The sequence below is a fragment of the Orcinus orca genome, chromosome 7 (assembly GCF_937001465.1).
Source record: "Orcinus orca chromosome 7, mOrcOrc1.1, whole genome shotgun sequence".
NCBI lineage: Eukaryota > Metazoa > Chordata > Mammalia > Artiodactyla > Delphinidae > Orcinus > Orcinus orca.
In genome coordinates this window covers 85,867,179-85,888,856 of record NC_064565.1, presented here as the reverse complement: position 1 = coordinate 85,888,856, position 21,678 = coordinate 85,867,179, and the positions used below count along the sequence as shown (strand labels likewise).

The 21,678-nt window shown below is 44.9% G+C and overlaps 1 protein-coding gene across 4 annotated transcripts in view; it reads right to left on the bottom strand.

The window, feature by feature from the left end:
* Positions 1-1,528: 1,528 nt before the first annotated feature.
* Positions 1,529-21,678, bottom strand: part of AOX1 (aldehyde oxidase 1) — a 71,486-nt gene continuing 51,336 nt past the window's right edge. The window contains exons 27-35 of one of the 4 annotated variants that reach the window (XM_004262875.3): positions 16,791-16,886; positions 14,603-14,731; positions 13,837-13,911; positions 12,365-12,417; positions 11,024-11,138; positions 7,163-7,228; positions 4,803-4,991; positions 4,003-4,170; positions 1,529-3,043 (exon numbers count right to left, since the gene is read on the bottom strand). In XM_004262875.3, coding sequence (XP_004262923.2) covers positions 2,993-3,043; positions 4,003-4,170; positions 4,803-4,991; positions 7,163-7,228; positions 11,024-11,138; positions 12,365-12,417; positions 13,837-13,911; positions 14,603-14,731; positions 16,791-16,886 — 942 coding nt within the window. In that variant the 3' untranslated portion in view covers positions 1,529-2,992. Of the gene's footprint in view, positions 3,044-4,002; positions 4,171-4,802; positions 4,992-7,162; positions 7,229-11,023; positions 11,139-12,364; positions 12,418-13,836; positions 13,912-14,602; positions 14,732-16,790; positions 16,887-21,678 lie in introns of those variants that run through there. The other 3 variants (XM_049712304.1, XM_033430366.2, XM_049712305.1) reach the window with 3 other exon arrangements.

Genomic DNA, 21,678 nt, shown 5'->3' with positions numbered 1-21,678 from the left:
GTGTGTGTGTGTGTCTGTCCATACTTCTACACATAACTTTGGCTTTAATCTGGAGAATGGTTTGGAAGGGAAGCAAAATGAACACAGGGCAAAGATGAGGAGACTACCGCAATAGTCAAGTTAGAAATAATGATGGCTTGGGACAACAGGGGAACAAAGAGAGTGAGAGGCAGATGTAAGACGTTTCTCTGAGGTGGGATTAACAGGACTTGCGCACCTGGATGACGGAGCATCTCGGATCACTCCCTCCTTCCCCCCAACCCCAGGCTTCGGCTCAGCGTCTTGTGGATGGCTGCACTGACAAGAAGATCTGTTTGGGACCCATTAAGATGGAGGTGCCTTTGAGACATCCAAGTGGCAGTGACAGGCAAGTTGGGTTTTCAGAGCTGGACTTTGAGTGAGAGAAGCCCAGGCTGCAGGCAGAGAAGCCACAGGAGTGAAGGCACCCGCCAGGGAGAGGGAGTGAGATGAGGACCCACGGCTCCCTGGGAAATCCCAGCATTTATAGACGTGGGCTGGAGGAGGGGTTGGCAAAGGGACAAAAAGAGAGGGGGAGAAAGCAGAAGAAACAGAAAACCTGGGGAAGCCAAGCTGTGAGGATCCTAAGAATGTGCACTCCTTTGATCTGTGTCACCACAGCATCCAGGGTGAGACTTTAAAATGGGTCAGTTCGTGTTACTTCTCTGCTCTGCCTTTCAATCAGATTAAAAGCCCACGTCCTCACAGTGGTCTCAAGGCTCTGCTTGTCTGCCCCTCCCCGGGCCTGTTCCGGGCTCACAAGCGCCATTTCTGTCCACAGAGAGGCAGGCACACTCCCCCGGCGCGGACTTTGCCCCCAGATGCTCTGACGTGCTCTTCCTCCAGGTACCTTCTTGGCTCAGACCCTCACCATCCTCATCCCCAGACCTACCAGCTGCAACCAGCTCCAGGCCTCCCTCACTCTCCGTCACCTTAACCTGCTCTACTTGCATCGTTCCCTCAGCACTCGGCTCCTTTGATCACACTCTGTAATTCAATTATATTTGTTATTTTCTGTCTGTCTCCCCTGACTAGATTATAATCTTCACAAGGGCAGGGATCTTTGTTGACTTGGTTTACTGTTATGTCCTAAGTGACTAGAACAGCGCCTGGCACATAGTAGGTGCTCTATAATCATTTGTGATATGAATGAGAAAGTCTGCTCTTTAAAGGGTTTTAACGTAATCATGTGTAACCATAATAAGAATGACCTTAGTCTTTAGTCCTAGGTCATTGAAGAAGTTTTGCCGTCTTACCTGGCTCTGGGACAAGAGTCAAGAGTTGCAAGTGTGACAGGGAGAAGATATTATACTCTAGTCTCTAGTCCTTTATACATCAGTGCCGATGTTCGGAGTTTTTCAGTGATTCTGTCTTGCTGCTTGGTCCACTTTGAGGTTTCCTGTCACTAAAGGCCACTGGGATATATTTCTTATGAATCTCACAACTTCTCACTCTTTTCCTTGTTTTCTGTTTCTCACATACCATGAAATTCACTCTTTTAAAGTGTGTGTAATTCAGTGGTTTTTAGTATATACACTGGTTGTTCACCCATCATCACTATCCAATTCCAGAACATTGCCATCAGCCTGAAAAGAAACCCTGTACCCATTGGCCATCACCGTCCCATTCCCTTTTCCCCTCAGGGCCTGGCAACCATTAATCTACTTTCTGTCTCTATGAATTTACCTATTCTGGACATTTCATAGATGGAATCATACTATTAATATGTGGCCTTTTGTGCCTGGCTACTTTCACTCAGATAATGTTGGCAAGGTTCATCCATGTTGTAGCATGCATCAGTATTTCACTCATTGTATGGCTCAGTAATATTCCCTTATATGGATATAACACATATCAGTTTATAGAGTTGGGCTGTTTCCAGTTTGGGCTATTCTATATAATGCTATGAACCTTTGTGTACAAGTTTTTGTGTGAACATACGTTTTCAATTCTCTTGGGTATATATGTAAGAGTGGTCATATGATAACTACGTGTTTAACTTTCTGAGGAACTGCCAAGCTGTTTTCCAGAGGACCTGCACCATTTTCATTCTCCCCAGCAATGGATAAAGGTTCCAATTGCTTCACATTCTTGCCAGCACTTATTATTGTCCATCATTTTGATTACAGCTGCCCTAGTGGGTGTGAAATGATACCTCATTGTGGTTTTGATTTGCATTTTCTTCATGACTAATGAGTTTGAGCATCTTTTCATGTGCTTATTGGCCACCTGGATGTCTTCGGAGAAATGTCTATTTAATTCTTTTGCCCATTTAAAACTTGGGTTATTTATCTTTTTATTGTTGAGTTGTAAGAGTTTTAAAATATATTCTGCACAGTAGATCTTTATCAGACATACGATTTGCAAATATTTTCGATATTTTCTCCTGTTCTGTGGTTTCTCTTTTCAATTTCTCATAGTGTCTTTTGAAGCACAAAACTTTTTAGTTTTGATTAAGTTCAATTTATCTGGTTTTTTCTTTGGTCCTACAGACTCTTTAGACATAGTGCCTAGATCCATTCTGACAAGAAAAAGAGGGTGATAGCAGATGGGGACAAATGAGAAAATGACAACTTTACAGTTCATACTAATAAAGTTACTTAGAAAACCACCTTTCACTAGACAGTATAATTTCTGTTGGTGAATACAAGCCAACTATGAATTACATATAAACCATCATCTTCCATTCCATTCAGCTGGATGGATTTAAGGGACAGAATAATAAAGAATACCATTCTAGAGGAAACCAGTTAGCATTTATGCCATTTAAAATATGATTTCTAAATTGCTTAAGCATATCTATCAAATTCCAAATGGAACATTTAAAATCAGCATCCTATAAAAGCAATACTCTGTAAATGATTTCTGAACTGTGAAAATTTGTCTTTCAGACCCATCATCCTAGAGCATTGAGACTGGATAGATTGCTTTGTTGGAAGAGCCACCCCATCTTCGCCAGAGGTTTGTATTTGATTCATATGGGTACACTCCAAGGAACATAGGATCCAGGTTCATCTCTTGGAATCTGGAATAAAAGGACAGGTTTGGATGTTTGCAACTTGGAAAATGTTTGTGATGTGTGACAAATAGCAGACTACAAAATAGGATAAAAACCACCCAGAGGGTGACCAGGACAACGAGAGGTCTGGCCATGACAGTATGAGAAACGTGGAGGAATCCAGGAGGAGACCAAGGGTCAGGCGAGGCAGGACAGCTATGAGAGTCATCTCATGCTTGAAGAGGGACAAAGGAAAGGTGGAATCAGCTTCTGTGCTTCTCCAGAGGGAAGCGGCGATTCGTGGGGTGTAGGAAGAGCTATAAGGGGTACCATGAAGAGCCCTCATGAGAGGAGGTATAGGACGGGGCTCTCCCCTCAGTATAAGGAATAACTTGTTTACAGTCAGAGGAGTCACTGTCAATGGCATGACCTCCTCCCACAATGAAAAAGCCCACTGGGAACGCCCAAGGAGAGCTGAGATGTTTGCTCAGCCGGAGGGGGGCGGGGCGGGAGGGGGTTGGCTTGCAGGAGGGATTCCTGCTGCTGGGGGTTGGGAAAGGGCCCGTCCTACTTTGTGGTTCAAATGAGGAATGGCACATACTCCCGGTGGTTTGGAAGGAAGTTTAGTCTGTCCTCTAAACTTCCTTCCGAGGAAGTTAGACTGTGGAGGTGGCCCAGATTCTCGGCCTGGGATTCTTGGGTTCAGGGCCCAGTTCCTGAACTTTATCCCTGACTAATGTGTCCTGGGAAGGGAACAAAACTAATCAGGAGGAATATACAATTGATGAGTGAAGAAATGAAGAATGAACCTTTCTTTTTTAGTGGTGTAGAACTGAGCCCCACCGCAGGCAGGCTGCTCTCCTGCTCAGATGTCTTCAGGATTCCTGTCACCTCTTCTTCCGTGCAAAACCACCACGGTGGGTTAATGAAACTTAACCACAAGGACAGGGGAAAAAACAATTCAGACTTGCATGAGCAGAACATACCATTTTTGTGAACTTGTCTTCACAGGCCATTCTAATCTTCTCTGGGGTCAGCGGACTATTGAGCTTCAACGGTCCAAACAGCCCTCTCTCCTGTCGTGCTGCACTTACCGCGTCCTGGATGGCGAAAAACACCGAACACCCCAGGAATATCCCAGACTCTCCCAGACCCTGGAAGGGAAACAAGTCAACTAGATTATGACTCTCTCTTTCTCTCTCTGTGTATATATACATATGTATGTGTATTATGCATATGTGCATCTATAGGTACATATGTGCATGTACGGGTACACAAAATATTAAATGTTACAGGTACAACTTTTTCCTTTAAAAAGCTAATTCACTATTTTAACCCAGTATTCCCATTCTTAGGATTCCAGCCTAAGGAAATGATCCCAAATGGAGAAAGCAGATATAGGCATTAAGATGATTATTGGCATGAAGATGAAAAATCAGACAACCTGATGGTAATAGTAGTTTGTGTTAGTCTCCACGATTTGGAGTATTTTTTAAAAATTGTATAATGTTGTTAAATTACTTTAAAATTAAAATGTTTTGGGAATTCCCTGGTGGTCCAGTGTTTAGTACTCCGTGTTCCACTGCGGGGGGCACGGGTTCAGTCCCTGGTTGGGGAACTGAGATCCTGTAAGCCGCATGGCGGCCAAACAAAAAAAAATGTTTAATAGGGCTTTTTTCCCCTACAATCCTGGCAAAACCCCCAAACAACCAAGAGATGAACGTAGCCCCTCCCTCCTGGCACAGATATCACGTAAACATGCATTTATTCATAGAGCACAGCTTACCTTAGACGAATACAGGGTATTTGAGTTTTGAGACGGAGGCAACAAAGAAACGTGCAACTCCGTGGGGATGTCACAGATGGCAGGGATCTTATATTGGTTTGGGCCCCGAGTGTACAGGACCCCCTGAGGAGAATAATTCAGTTCCTCTATTGTATAAAGTCCCACGCCTTGAATAAATGCACCTTCAATCTGAGGCAAAAAATAAATAAATAAAAATAAAAATTTCCATATATGAGAAAAGACAGTCAACAGTAACATTTCACCTTCTTGCTGTTAGTCTGAATCTTAAAAATGCAGTTGAAGGGGGTTTTCAGCATGTCTTGGAGTAGGTCTCCAAATGTTTACTTACAAGTTCACCTCGAAGCATGTCTGAACATCTTAGTGAACGCTAAGTTCACTCAAAGGACTTGAGTTCGAATCTCAGCCTGGCATTAAAATTGCAGCTCTGGAAGAACCCTCAGGGAGCCCGTAGCCCAAATGCCCTGACTTTTTCTGCCTACAAGGCAGATGAAACGCTCTCTGACTGGTTGGCCACAGACCCCAGCACCCCAGGAAAGACTCTCGGGGCTCCGGAACCTTAGCAGCTCCTCACTTACGAGCCTGCTGGCCTCACATCTCTGGACTCAGTTTCCTCGCTTGTAACATGAAGGGTTCGAACCGTGTGCTTGCTTAGCTTCCTTTACAGCTTTAAAATGCTCTGGTTCTGGGCTTCCCTGGTGGTGCAGTGGTTGAGAGTCCGCCTGCCGATGCAGGGGACACGGGTTCGTGCCCCGGTCCGGGAAGATCCCACATGCCGCGGAGCGGCTGGGCTGTGAGCCATGGCCGCTGAGCCTGCGCGCCCGGAGCCTGTGCTCCGCAACGGGAGAGGCCACGACAGTGAGAGGCCCGCGTACGGTAAAAAAAAAAAAAAAAAAAGCTCCGGTTCTTAGATGTCAGCACGTGGACAAAATTACCTTTCCACATAGACTTCTTTTTTTTTTTTTGCGGTACGCGGGCCTCTCACTGTTGTGGCCTCTCCCCTTGCGGAGCACAGGCTCCGGACGCGCAGGCTCAGCGGCCATGGCTCACGGGCCCAGCCGCTCCGCGGCACGTGGGATCTTCCCGGACCGGGGCACGAACCCGTGTCCCCTGCATCGGCAAGCGGACTCTCAACCACTGCGCCACCAGGAAAGCCCCACACGGACTTCTGATTTCTGAGTCTCTTCTTCCTTTCTTTCCTTCCTGTGGCCATTTTTTCTCCACCCATCTCCATCCTCACTTCTATCTATTAGCAGCGATGTTCTTCTCTACCACGATGTTAGAGGAAGCTTCCTAACACTCCAGACTGCTCCCCGGGCCAAGTCCCCTCCCCCTGCTAAGTGAGGTGCCTGTCTTTGGAGGCTTCCACCAGCCCGGCCCTCTTCTGCTCCCTACCTCCAGCCTCACATCCTGCTCCTGGGACATGGGTGAGCGCTGCCACCAGCCTCTCCTCACTGCCAGCCATGAACACAAGGTGTGCAGAATCTTAGCTCTTTCTTTAGGTTGATTTGCTCCACTCTCCTCCCACCCGGAACACCTCTTCCCGATCATTCTTTGACTACCTGGTCCACACCACTTCCTCCCGGAAGCCTGCTTTGACTTCTCCAACCCATACATTCTTCCCATTCTCCAGTCAATGTCCTAATTGGAGAGTCCCTCAGACTATATGCTCCATTGCAAGTAGGGAGCTGAATGGCCCACTGGGGTTGAGGCAGGTAAAGAAAGTGAGTGAAGCTTCCAGAGAGCATGTGGCTCTCTAAAGAAGCAGCCAATCAACTTTTCCTCGTGGAAATGTAGCGCCGGTGTTGGCAAATTTTCTGTTTCCAAGAGGTGCTAGCCACTTGAAAATTCATGTAAAATAGCTTGTGATTTTTCAATCTTGTTAATTATTACAAATTTAAATTTTAAAATGTCTGTGGGCAAAATAGGCTACCCATCAACAGCTGCTGCTGTAACTATTTGACGTTTGTTATCTCAACCCAACATTAAACTCCCTGAAGCCAGAGCCCATCATCTCCCCAGGATTCAGCACTAAGCACTGCATTCTACTTCCAGCCCACAGGTATGGGGCTCACTTTTCACCTCTAGGCTTAGTCCTGCTCATTCAAGCTCCCCAGTCACAGACTGTATGTTTCTTCAAAATCTACCTGAAACACCTTTGTCCCCTTCCCTTTTTTAAACACTAAGAGATTTGAGTTCCGTGGCTGTCCTGAACGGAAACATTCTGAATAAAGGGATAGAATAAGAAGACGATGAACAAGCCAACGGGATGTGTTCCTGGCAGATCCCCCAGAAGTTTTGACTTTTACAAATAGGGAGTCAGGAAAGTCAGTTCCACATACCTGGCCTACGTCAAGGGCCGGATTTATACTGCAGCCAACATCCATGACAATGTCTGTTCTGATGTTCTAGTAATTAAAAAAAAAAAGTAAAAACGTTTAGCTTAATGAATACAACTTGGGGAGACAAAGTCGAGAAGCAGTTCCTGTCAGGATGGCATTGGAAAAGAACCTATCTTTGGGCCACATTATATTTCAGGAGAAAGAAGCAACAAAGCTTACTATGTATAACTTTCAAAGTTATATAAATACTCAACCAGCTTAATCAGTGATATTTTTTTTCTTGGAAAAAATAGGAGAGAAAAATATTTACTTGACTTTGATTCCAGCTGAGTGATGTAACATATTCAGTTTAATCCACTACAACAAATAGAACATATGCCACAGGAAACAGGAAGTGTCTATGGCCCTCCTGATCCTTGTTGCAAAACTCTGTGGCTACCACACAACCCCACATTCAGAGTCCAGCTGGCTGGGTGATAGTTACTGAATCGAGCTCAGGGCACATCAGCAAAAAATCTGTTATATGCTATTTTACATTTTTCATATTTAGAGCAGAGCAGAGATTAAATCTAACATTACCACCTTGGTGACCAAAAGTTCTCTGATAACCTACAAATGAGGAGAAGGACAGCAGGCCCAGCCAGGCTGGTGGTGACACCTTTGCTCCCCAGCAGGTCTGTTCCTTCTTTTCTGTGACGTATGGTCTTTGTCATGACAGATTCTACTTATAATTATGAATGCAACAAAGGAAACCCAAGAATTTCCTTATTTGATCTGGGACTTTCATCTAGCATTTTTCTTAAGTAAATTAGATAGTGATCTAGAATGTTTTACTATGATAAAACTTCAGGTACCCACCCCTCTTGTTTAAAGACACAGTGAAATGTGAATTTCTCTTCCACACCAGTTAGCAAGGCTGGTGGCCTCTTCTAGGAGACCAGTGGCCTCAACTGGAGGCGAGCAGGGGCGCTCTCAGTTCTGCAGTGTTAGTGAAGGGTTTGCTTTCAAGGCTGTGGGCTTACTGCTGTCTGCACTGTCATCTGATAGGGCTGTTCTAGGCGGTGGCAGCAGACTCCACGCTGGCCCCCACCTCCCCGTATTCACGTCCTCATGCAGCCCGCTCCCGCACTCTACCAGGGGTGGCTTGTGTGGTCAGTAGGATATGGCAGGAGTAATAGTTCATCACTCCGAGACTAGGCTGACTCTGGCTTCTGTCTTGGGTTTTATCTTAATCACCCATACTCTCTCTCTCTCCTTTTCCTTTGGACCAATCCCTCACGGGGAACCAGTTTTCACGTCCTGAGGACACTGAAACATCCTATGGAGAGGTCCATGTGGTGAGGAACGGAGACCTCTGGCCAACAGCCAGTGAGAAACTGAAGCTTCCTGCCAACAACCACGCAATGCAGCTTGGAATCGGATTCTCCAGCTGCCACTGAGCCTTAAGATGACTGCAACCCTTGGCGGTAGTCAACAGCTTGGCGGTAACCTCATGAGGAAACCCAAGCCAGAATCACCCCAATAAGCCACTCCCAGGTTCCTGACCCTCAGAAATGGTATCAGCTAATAAATGTCTGTTAAAGCAATTCCATCAATATGAAGAGAATTTCTGAAAAACAGGCCACAGGGAGGTCCCTTAGTGGGATGTCACATTACGGCCTTTTGCCTTGGGGTGATACCTAACCTGAGCCTCAGATCTAGCTTTTATGAAGACATCTGATAAGGCTGTCTCATGCATCTCTTAGGATTGTTCAGTTAGGCTTCCCTGGTGGCGCAGTGGCTAAGAATCTGCCTGCCAATGCAGAGGACACGGGTTTGAGCCCTGGTCCAGGAAGATCTCACATGCTGCCAAGCAATTAAGCCCGTGCACCATAACTACTGAGCCTGCGCTCTAGAGCCCGCGAGCCACAACTACTGAGGCCGCATGCCACAACTACTGAAGCCCTTGCACCTAGAGCCCGTGCTCCACAACGAGAAGTCTCTGCCATGAGAAGGCTGCGCACTGCAATGAAAGAGTAGCCCCTGCTCGCTGCAACTAGAGAAAGCCCGTGCACAGCAACAAAGACCCAATGCAGCCAAAAATAAATAAATTTATATAAAAAAAAGATTGTTCAATAAATTATAAGAGCACACCTTAACATTTAACACCAAGGCTAATTATTACCCTGTTCTTAGATCTTAACAAGACCAAGGCATATGCAAGACACAAGGAAACCCAAATGATTAAGTTTTCACCAACATTTTCTTCGAGGGAGGGGGGATGTAGAAATCAGTTAGCATGAGAGGACTTTCTACTGAACTCCCTAACACAGGACAGCTACTGTAGCATGAAAAGCATGCTTAGAGAGATCATTGTCTTGCCCCAGTCCAAGTTTCCCCAAAAGTAATCTGGTTTGAATCAGAATCCTGACAAACTAGATACCTGAATGGGCAGATTCAATAAAGGTGTAGGTTCAATAAAGGTGTATATAATTTCAAAGATTAGGCTGACTACAGTTTAAAAACATACAGGCTGGAGACATATTAAATGAAAGCTTATATTTGATCATAATCCAAGATGCAGTCACGAAGGATGTTTGGAAATATCAAGAACCAGAGCTTGCCTCTGGGTAGCTTTTGGGCAGATTATCACATGACAGTTGTGAGGGTATCACAGTCCCATTTAATCCATCGATGATCATTTATTGATAGTGGCAAGGGACTTCATTTACCCTCAAAGGCCCAGCTACAAGAGGAGAAACTCTGAGTCCTTGAAGCAGGAGCATGTGTGTGTGTGTGTGAGAATCTGTGTGAGCATCTCCTCATAGCTTTTTTTTTTTTTTTTTTTTTTTGCGGTACGTGGGCCTCTCACGGTTGTGGCCTCTCCCGTTGCAGAGCACAGGCTCCGGATGTGCAGGCTCAGCAGCCATGGCTCACGGGCCCAGCCGCTCCGCGGCATGTGGGATCCTCCTGAACCGGGGCACGAACCCGTGTCCCCTGCATCGGCAGGCGGACTCTCAACCACTGCGCCACCAGGGAAGCCCCATAGCATTTCTTAAAAGCATAAGGATGCTCTTAAACTATCTAAAAAGCAGGACCTAGCTGGACAAAAGATATCAAAAGCTGGCCACTAGCTTCCCTGGGCTGGCCCTTGGTGCTTGTTAGCAGATTGTGGATGCTTATGAAATCCTTCAAGAATGCCATATGGGGCTTCCCTGGTGGCGCAGGGGTTGAGAATCTGCCTACTAATGCAGGGGACATGGGTTTGAGCCCTGGTCTGGGAGGATCCCACATGCCGCGGAGCAACTGAGCCCGTGCGCCACAACTACTGAGCCTGCGCGTCTGGAGCCTGTGCTCCGCAACAAGAGAGACCACGATAGTGAGAGGCCCGTGCACCGCGATGAAGAGTGGCGCCCGCTTGCCACAACTAGAGAAAGCCCTCTCACAGAAACGAAGGCCCAACACAGCAAAAAAAAATTAATTAATTAATAAACTCCTATCCCCAACATCTTAAAAAGAAAGAAAAGGATGCCATATGATGGCATTTCATGGAAGAGGAAGCCCCCTGTAGGCTGTGTTTCTACATTGAAGCCCCCTGTAGGCTGTTTCTTCCTTGGAGCCCCCTGTAGGCTGTGTTTCTTCCTTGAAGTGATTTTTTTTTCTGATTCCATTTGAAAGAGCAGGGGAAATAAAGAAGAGAGGCTGCCAGTTGTTCTCCACATAAAACCGAGGCGATTGCTGAGCTTCTATCTTCCTTGGTAAAACAGACAAATTATCCTTAGGCCGATTACATGGTGCCTCTCTGGTGCTCAGACAGATGGAATATGTGGAAAATAGATGTATCTAGAGTTCAACTTGAAGACCTTCCCGACTGGTACTGACCTTATGAGCACCTGTCAGACAGTCTATCTCAACCTCGGAACAGGCAGCTCCATAAACAAAGTATTCGAAAGGACGGCCTTCACCTGTCTCCCAGTTCATGTTCGACTCATAACCCCTGGAGGAAATAGAATTCTTGAGGAGCGTTGTTAAGTGATCAAGTCCCCTAATTGCAGACCACAATGATTAAACAGACCCGTTAAGAGCTGTGCTCAATTTGTATGCACAGCAAACCAGAGGAGTGCACATGTACAATGATGTGTAGCACATAATACAGGCAATAAGTCTGCTGAATAAATAAATATTTACTTCTTTCTTATTAAACTTGCTTTGCCTCATAAAAACATGAAGCCACTCCCTACCACTGACTCCTTATGCTTGGAAGCTAACTGCTGACTGTCTGGATATTCATCCTATTGCTTTGGCTAATATTGGGTCATGTAATCCTATCGTCATCAGATTTGGGGGATTCCACCTGGATTTTACACCAAACACTACATCAGAGGTGCAGGCTTGCCAGTTCACCCATCTGCTGGCTCTAGGATTCAGCCTTCTGTGCGAGGGATCAGGCCCCTTGGCTCTCATTCTGTGCCACTACTCTGGTCGCTCCATCAGGCACCATGGCCTGCTCTGTTCCTAACTGTTCTTTAAGAACACCAAACAAATGCCATGGTAGAAGACAAGCATAGGCCAGCAGCTTGCCAGTACTTTCTACCCTTCTCTCCTCTGCTCCGCCCAGTCTGGAGGGGCTTATTCCTGAGAGCCAATTCCTGATAGCCTGGGACTCCCATGACAAGTGACAAAGAGACAAAATCAGGTATGACTCTCTATATCACTCTATTCTCTGATGGCTTCCACTCTCCATTAAAATAACTCGATAAATTGACAGATTCTTTTCCAAAGTGTCTGAGTTCTAGTTGTGCCACATCTTGACAACACACAGTTATTGTCAAATTCTTACATTTTGCCAATCTAGAAGGTGTGAGATGGTATTTATCTTATTATGGGTTTAATTTGCATCCCTTTTCCTTCATTTCCTAACTTAAGGGACACACTGAGTTTTCAACAAAAGGTCAACCACTGTTGTGGGTTCCAGGCACTAACCCCCAGGTTAGTACTTCCCAGTATGATTTGAATCATCGATTCAGCTGTATTTTATTTCTGTGTCTATTTTTTCCCAGGCTTTCTGGAAATTTGAATTAAGTAGCACCTAAATGTTCTTTATAACAGTGGGTTAACACAAGGTACAAAATCATTTTTTGCCAAAATGGCAAACAGAAATGAAACTTCCCCTCAAGATACTGCTGCCATTTTCCATAGCATGCGATTGAAAGGACTATTTACCTGAAGTATCCAGTAGCTGAAAGACTAATGCTTTCATCAAAAGCAGCCTGTGCCTGGAAAAGAAGAATACAACGTGATGCAATAAAGTTGTTTAAAGTAAGAATCACTCGAGACTTCAATATTAATTTTACTCTGTGTTAAATAAAGTGATCAGTAGTAATAACTAGGAAGGACCAAGTTTAATTTATTCCTTTCAGCATTTTCCATCTCTATAGGCATTTATGGTTCACTGCTTGTAGGAACAGCATTTGTTCAATGCATATCATCATAATAAACGACTCCCATGGTATGTGACACTTATAGATTGGACTATTGGGGGCAACACATGTTCTGCTTATAAAGAATTTCACTCAGTCACCTGGTAAGACTTAGCCTATTAACACAGAACATTTCAGGAAAAAATGGGTGGTCAGACATTTAATTTTAATATCATGTATCCATAACAGACTTAGGAGAGGGGTACAATCTTACTAAATTGTACCATTTACACCAAAAGGCTTCTCCTGACTCTGCAGTGTACACAGTTGACTAAGATACAAAATGATGCCCCCAAGTCTGAGAAAGAAAAATGTGAGAAGTGCAACCATTACAGAGGAAAGTGGGCTGAATGGCAGCATTTTTTGATGGTGGAGGACTGACTCTCTTGCATTGCATCTCTCTCCATCTTTCTCCAACCAGACTCTCCCAGGAAGCACTGGGCAAAGGGCAGAAATAAATATGCCCAGAAAGGATTGAGAGGATTCATAAATATGAATTATAGAATGAATCCTAACTCTATGGAATAGCAGGAACCATTTCTAAGTAAGACTCTCCAATGTTATTTCCTCCAGACCAGTGCTTTAATATGAGTTGACATCCTAGAACTGTCAGCCTTCAGTGGGTATCCATTCCACACCACCTGGTACTTTAGAACCTGTTACTCTGAAAAGTTTCCTAGTTGACTTTAGAATGTGTGTCTTCTCATCCAATTAGATTTTAGGTAGATGAAAGGAAAAGGTTGAATATTTCCATTCCATTTAGTGCCTACGACTTGCTGAATATATACCCAAATGGCTTGGTTTCCTCTGTCTAAAGAGCGCTTATATGATTTTTACTTTTATAAAAAGATTCTAGTGTTATCTTCCAATTTTAGGAACAGGAGAACCCCCCAAAAAGAACAAATAGGTGGACTGCTATTATCTAGAAAATACCTAGTTTCCTTAGGAAGAAACATTAATTAATTCTTGATTAAAACAAGAGTTCTGGACACAAGAACCATCTTTTCTCTAATAGAGAATTGTCCCAGATGTAGGAGTTCCTCCATCATGCTGTGATAACATCTCCACATGCCGAGAGCCAAGGGCTTCTATTGATCATGATGTAACTGCAGTACCTTTTAATGTGCCCTTTCTACTGGTATTTGATTCACACGTCTCACTCTCCTCTCTCCGTTTTTTTCCTAACATACAACACAAAGTAACAGTGGTTCTCACCCAGTCCTTCCAAGTGCCTCCAGGATTCTTGCTGATGATGGGTTCAAGGCGTTTTAGAAGAGTTTGACAAGCATCCTAGGGATTATTTTTTAGTTAAAATTATGATCATAATGTCACGAGAACAACAATTTCAAAAACACACTATTATGTGCTGTTATATAGGCTTATTTAAGAGGAGAAGGAAGACACCAACTCCGTAAGAGGTGGGGTGAAAGGTCTCATGGAGTTGGGGGTGAAGCATGAGCTGGTCTTAAAGACAGACTGCCTGGGATGGGGGCCGTGTAAGCCCTGCTAAGCGGTCAGGACTTAACAGAAAAGCTGTTGATAAACCACTGGTCACTGTTTTTAAGCACAGCACGGTCAGATTTATTTTGTGGGAAAGCTTTCCCTGGCTGCAGGAAGCCAGAGTGAAAGGCAATAAAACTGGGGTGGACAGACAGAGGCTCGCGATGGCCCTGACAAGAGGCGCGAGTTTGAACCAAAGCAGCCGTGGTACTGCAACCTGGAACTGGAAAGAGACATTTCTGAGTAGAACTGATAGGGCTTGGGGACCAGTGAGCTGTCAGGAGTGAGGGAGAAAGGAGGTGGCATCTCCCGCTCGGGAGAGTGGCCAGTCCTGACACTGACTGAGCCCCCGACTGGGGGAAGGCGCAGTTTTCCCCAAGAGGGTGTGGGAAGGAGACAAGAGCTGGGTTGATTTGCAACATCTTCTGAGCTCCAGCCTTGACGGGGTTCATGATTTGGGTGCCACTGCAACGATTTTTACCTTTACTGCCAACCCATTGAGATCGGCCACCACGGAGCCTCCAGAGATGTTTGCATTAGGGACGGTCTCTGTGCTTGTTCCCCGAAGGTGGATGTTGGACAATGGCATCCTTAATTCACGACTGGCCACCTGGATTTTGGAAGAGATCTTCTTTCACTTTTCTTTGGTTAGTCATAGACCCGTGCACTTAGCATACGATAGCATGTGTGTGGAACACCCCCATGCCCAACTGGAACAAGCGGCAGGACCGCGAATTCTTCCAGCCACAAGAAGTTCCTCTTGTCTAAGACCCTGTAGCTAGTCTGGCCCCCCAGCCCTGAGCACACTTTCTTGTTCTTTGACTTTCTTTTGTGCAATAGCACCAGGAAGAGGAGGTGAGGCCCCAAGCCAAGGCAGGAAGAAATGTTTCATGTTTTCATCATCATGAAATCAGCATCTTCAAGGCCCCTCCTACCTCTGCACTCTGCAAAATTCTAGCAAATCTGACTTCATCAGAGAGGAGATGCCTTATGCACATTTCTGGAGATGCTCCAGGAAGAGAGCATTTCTGAGAAAGGACAATGGCTTTGTTAAAGCAGCTGCACCAACCAGAGATCCCAGAAGTACATGGTGCCAGTGCCACTGGCCAACATAAGGACTTAGCTGGCTGCTAGGTTCTTCCTTTGTGTTTAATGATGGGGCAAAATCATACTACTCATCTCAGCTGGTTCCACATTCTCTTTCCTGCTAGCAGTATGGCTTAGTTGAGTTTGTCCACAATTACGACAGGGGCATAAGGCATACAGAGCCCTCCCCATCACTGGCTTTCAGAAGACCGCCTACACAAAGTGCATAGGCTTAGAACAGAAAGGTTTCTGGCAGCCCAATAAGGAAAACACGGAAGTCTCACCCCAGAAAGGGGGACAGGTATGACCACACAATTCTCAAGCGAGTGATAACATGAAATAAAACATAAATTCGGCACCTCTATGATCAGAAAAGTGCAAATTAAAGCAATAATGAGACACTTTCCTCTATTAAATTATCTAAGATTTAAAAAAAACAATCCATCATGTACAACGTTGGGTAGTGGTGTAATGTGATGGATACTTTCGGAAAACAATTTGGTAACATGTGGCAAGTGACTTAAGATATATTCTGTGACCCAGTAATTCCATTCCTGGAATTTATTTAAAAAAATCATTGGTTTGATCACAGGTTTATGGACAAAAATGTTCACTGAGGTGTTCAGCAATTGGGGATGGCTAAATAAATTATACAGACATATACATGCAGCATTAAAAATCATGATTGTAAAGAATTCTTAATGACAGGAGGAAATGGTCACTCTATATAAGGATAGGTGAAAATCCAGGATATAAAATTATATAAAAAGAATGCTAGTGATTTTTTGAAAAAGAAAAAATGTCAAAATAGAGAGACCCCAAAACAGTGATTATTGCTAAGTGGTAGAATTATGCAGGGTTTTCTAAAATAATGTTTGCCTTTCAAATGTTTTATAATCTGTAATATTACAATAATTAGCAAAATAGAAACAGTAGCTAAAAATTATTCTAAAATAATTGAGCGAAAAGAAAACTGGTAGCTCGGTTAGAAATATCAAATGTGTTTTATACTATCAGTTGTTCAGAGTCCTTACTATAAAAAGGGCAAGAGGGAGATGCAAGAGGGAAGAGATACGGGGACATATGTATATGTATAACTGATTCACTTTGTTATAAAGCAGAAACTAACACACCACTGTAAAGCAATTATACTCCAATAAAGATGTAAAATAAATAAATAAAAAATAAAAGGTTGGGGAACCCTAAAAAAAAAAAGAGGCATTAAAAAAAAGGGCAAGAAACAATGCAATACATGAGAATTTCTAAATCTTTTTATTGCCCAGCAAAGGTTCAAAAAAGACAACACACTTGTTAATATATCCAAAGGAAAGCAGCAAATGACCATACAACCTTCTTTAGCAGTAAGACAACCAGAGGCTATTCTACCACATTCTTTCAGGAGGGTCAGTTACAAAACTGGCTTGTTTACCCAGTTTCTGTGAATAGCTTAGCAGTTGAAGTAGTCAAAGCTAAAGTCTCCTATCCTTTTTATTTGGGAACAGAAGATGTACACTCCAGGTTTCTCTCTCCTACACATATCTACAAGCACACATCCGACTTAATCCAATTATCTGCACTCTTACCTGAATCATTTTAGTGTGGACCCCCTGCCCCATTTCAATTCCACCATGAGTCACCAGCACAGACCCATCTAGATAAATGTGAACCAGGGCAGCAGCCTAAGCAAAAAAGATGAAAACAGTTGCCGCGATCTTTTTGATTGACATTATCACATATCTTGTCAATTAGAAAACCTTTTCCCCGTAAAGCATCCCCTCCCTCCTTTCCACATCTGCCAAAATAAACGCAGACCCTTTCCCCATTGCCCTGAGAGCACTGAGCAGAGCCAGGGCAAGGCCGGGACAGGTGCTGCCTCATGATCGTCCCACAAGAGGCCAGCTTGTCGCTGGATGGCTGTGAGTCTGGGGCAGGATTAGTTAGGCTGCTTATGCTACTATTTCCTCAGTAGAAAAGCTGAGCGCACTGGTACCTTCAAGGATCCCCCCTACCCAGGGTGGAACAATAATCTGGATCTGGGTGTTTTGGGGGAGAGGGTGTCGTCAGTTTTAAATGCAAAGTTAAGTATAGATAGTTTGGGGAAGAAGGAAGACTTGTTTACATGAACACTTATCCCCATAGTTGTAGGTATGTTATAGAGAAGCAAAAATAAAAATCCAAATAAGATGGGGCAGATAGACATTACATTTTTGCTGCAAAATGAGCTAAGCCCACCCTCAGTCATCTTGGCCCAGAGTTATAGGGCTTTAGAGTTCGAAGAGAACTTCGAAGTAATCTTATCTAACTGCACAGCTCCCACAGGAATACAGAAGGAACCAAACAGCTAACATAGAATAAAAGGCTGCTGTGGTCAGAAACACCCAGGCTCTAAGCTAAGCATGTTTTACAGTCGATAGGAATGTGCCTTCTTGCCAAGTCTGCCTGTGCTAAACTAGGGGGTATGGAGATGGGCCAGGAGACTGAGATATCCCAGGAGACTGCAGAAAATGTGAATGGCGTCTTCACTTTGAGTCTCCAGTATACGAGCAATATTAACAGCATATGGTCCTAGAGAAAAATGCTTCTACTGGTTCCACTGTGATTCAGGGGGTCTCCAAGGCACACCTTTACTGCTGCTCAACTGGGTAATGTCAGTCTCTTAGATGTAGTCTAGGCCAGCCAGGGGTCACTAAAAGCTATCGGCTAGGATTCTTAATATCTAAGCTTCTATGCAGAGTGGCATAATAATCTAGGATTTGTAAAGGCAGGTCTTCAGAAAATTCTGGTAACAAGCTAATTTCCATTTAATGAAGCTAAAATTTTTAAGCCTTGCTTTACTCACTTAGATTAGTTATAAACAACCCTGGTCAGAAGTGAAAGTCGAAGGAACTGCATGTCAATCACCAGATATGCCCAAGGAAAGGAGTGCATTCCTAGATCGATTCTTTGGCCCACCAGAAGGACCTTTAGAGCCACCTGTGGGCCATGGGCCACACTTGGAGAGCTGCCTCTTTACTGGCATCCAAAGGTTCACACTACTCTAGCAAATGACAAGCAGAAGCCTCTAGCATTCCAAACCAGGCACTTTGACAGTGAAAATGGGCTCTATTTACCTGGTCAGCTGGTATAAACTAGGGATGTATTGAGAAAATGGGGACATAGGAGCACTTTCTCTGAGGACAAAGGCACCTACACTCACAGCCCAAGGGAGAATCTTAGAACCTTAGGAAAGGCATCGTTGCCAGAATAATCATATCCAAGTGCCTTGGGGAGACCCAGCAGAGCACGTTCTACTGTCTGTTGATATATCAGTCCTGGAAACACTGTCTTGTGCTCCTGGTCATTTATTCTCTACACAATAAAGATAAGGAGTGACATCCTCTACAGAGCACCGGGGCGGGCTGCCCAGGGGTTATGCACCAGACGGCGGGGGATGCCAGCTGCAGCGGCTGCTCCTGGGCTCTTTGTACTCTGCTGGAATGTAAGCCCCCTGAAAGGAAAGTCCATGTCCTAAGGCATCCTTTGCAAAGCCACATAGTAACTCACGAGTAGTAAGTACTCAAAAAAGTTTGATAAATGAATTGGCAACAGCATAGCCATTTAATCTGTTCCTTAAGCTTGTAGACATTCTATTTGGCCTCCTTGGCTCTGCCAGCAATTCAGAAGTTGCTTGTGGGTGAAATGTGTAACTGGCACATGTGATTGAACTACAAGTACAGGGGATTGTGCATTTCATCACGTGTGACCCCGCTGGCAGCAGCGCTCTGCCTGTGTGTCAGGGCAGCATTTCTGTCCGAGACTGCTGAGTAATTGTCCCATGTGCTGCTGCAGTCTTCTTGGGCCACTTACAATGTCGAATTCGGTTCAGTTAAGTGGCACCACCGGGTGGCTCATTGTTAGCGCCAGAAAAGATAATTCTGCAAAGCTGCATCTGCGAAATCAGCACAACTGGCACGTGGGAACAGATAGTTGTCCAATATAAACTTGGAACTTAGTCTGTGAAATGTAAGTCCTCAAGCAATGACTGCTGGTGTTGGTGAGACATGAGCTTTGACCCAACAGATTCCCAAAATGTCTCAGCCATTCAAACGTTTGAGTTCCTCTTCTCTGCCAGGTGCCGTATGAAGGCACTGGGAATACAGAGGTTCATTAGATATTGTGCGCACTTCAGTGCTCTGTCTAGGAATTAAATATAATGCAGGTGAGGCATGTTTGACACCCTCAGCTGTTGGGAGCACAGTCTTGAAGTCAAGTCCTTGTTCTACCACTCACTAGCTGGATGTCCTTCTGTAGGAGAGCGGACCTCTGTGGGCTTCAGCTCCCCCTTCTATGAAACAGAATCACACCAGCCAACAGAGGGGAGATAGGGCTTAAATCAAGTGGGAAATTGCAAATCACCCAGCCTAGGGCCGTAGACGCAGAAGGTGCTCTAGTTCCACCCTGTATCTGGTTTGCTTCAGAACAGAGGCTTTCAGCGTATGGCTTCCAGGAAGCAGCCTGAGTGATCTCAAACTCCTCAGTTCAACTCTGCAATTCAGCCCTAAGCAAATGTTTTAAGCACAGAAGCTGGTTTCCAGGCAAGGATGGGAGGGGATGGTGGTGGTGGGGAAGGCGTCTCAGGAGCCTTTGAGAATGAATTTGTGCTGCTGGCTGTTGTCTAGTTTCTTCCCAGCTGAGCTGAATCCCACCTCAGTTCCCCCCAGAAGGTGCTATGGGGGAGCAGCTTGATGTAGCTACAAAGCACAGCTTCTGGAGCCTCTGAGACCTGAGTTCCAGCACCCGCCCTGCCTCTCACCAGCTGCGGGACTCTGGACAAGTGATTTAAGCTCTCTGAGCCTCAGTTTCTCATCATTAACATAAGGTTACAAATCTTATAGGTTGCCCTGAGGGCTGGATGAGATAAAATCTAAAAGAACTTACAACATCGTAGGTGCTCAGTAATTATCGTTAATTTTTATCTACCTTTTGAGAAATTTCTGATGAGGGAAATGGGACAGACCTAGTCTCCTGTGGAGGCCAAGTATTAAGTAATGGCAACCATTGAATAGAGACAGCCTGCCATGTCTACCCACAGCGTAACGCCCCCAAATTTCCAGAAGATTCATATACAATGGAAATTGTTTTCTGCATGATCCTGGTCGGTGTACTCAAGGACAGACGGCCCAGACTGACCTCTTTGCTGGCCGCTGGCTAATCAGTTTGCCCCAAAACTATATACAAAGAGTCACTGCTCGCTAACCCTTTTCTAGGGATAGTTTTCCCCCTTCCTTTCCTTTTTAATAACCTTGTTTTTGCCTTTATTCCTCAACCACAGCCTCTTGACTCTCTCATCTGAGTAAATTGTAGGCAGATGACTAAACAACATCTGTGCTGTTTTGCCATTGTAAACAGGAGAGGCATAGGAAGGCTGCACTCAGATCGCCACTGTGTTGTTATATGCCCCTCTGCGTTAACCCACCTACAATCAAAGCTGCATGAAAACGTTCTGGTGATTTCATCCAGGCTGAGTCAGGATAGATGGGTGAATGATGGGTGTGGAAACGGGGGAAGGGCCTTCCTGCCTGCTTTTCCTGGCCTCCCCATCACACACGGCCTACACACTAGTGCTCTTCACGGCCCCACCCCCACTTATCCCTATTCTGTCAGCGCTCAAAACACACACCTGCTGTACCTTCTTCACGGTTCAGCCAAAGGCGTGAACTCTGCGAAGGGGAGGGACTACAGTTTTGAGGGCTCTGCCACCTCATCCACATGTATGTACAGATACACACACGGACACGTAAGAACATAGGGAACAGGGTTCCCACGTCCCTGCTGTACAATGAGCAACAATAAAGACCACCAGCTGTTCGGGGTAAATTCCACTCAAGAATGAAGAGGTGCAACCTGCAAGTGAGGTTTAGCAACCGAGCACGGAATTCATTTAATCAATTAAAGAAAGTAAACAACAAGAATAGATTTTTCAGGACTTCCCTGGTGGCGCAGTGGTTAAGAATCTGCCTGCCAATGCAGGGGACACGGGTTCGAGCCCTGGGCTGGGAAGATCCCACATGCCGCGGAGCAGCTAAGCCCGTGCACCACAACTACTGAGCCCGTGTGCTGCAACTACTGAAGCCTATGCACCTAGAGCCCGTGCTCCGCAACAGGAGAAGCCACCGCAATGAGAAGCCCGCGCACCGCAACAGAGTAGCCTCCGCTCGCCCCAACTAGAGAAAGCCCACATGCAGCAACAGGACCCAACACAGCCAAAAATAAATAAATAAATATATTAAAAAGAAAAAAAAAAGAATAGATTTTCAGTCCTCCCCGTGATACCTTTAATGGCTATAAAGTGAAAAAAAACTTCGATTGTTTGAAAAGATATTTAAATGATTTATTTTTCTGGATGTAATTTTCCCCAGCCCACCAAAAATGGGAGGAGCACCGAGTGCCTTGCAGCTTCTCGTTACTATTCCATTTCCTATTTCTACCTCA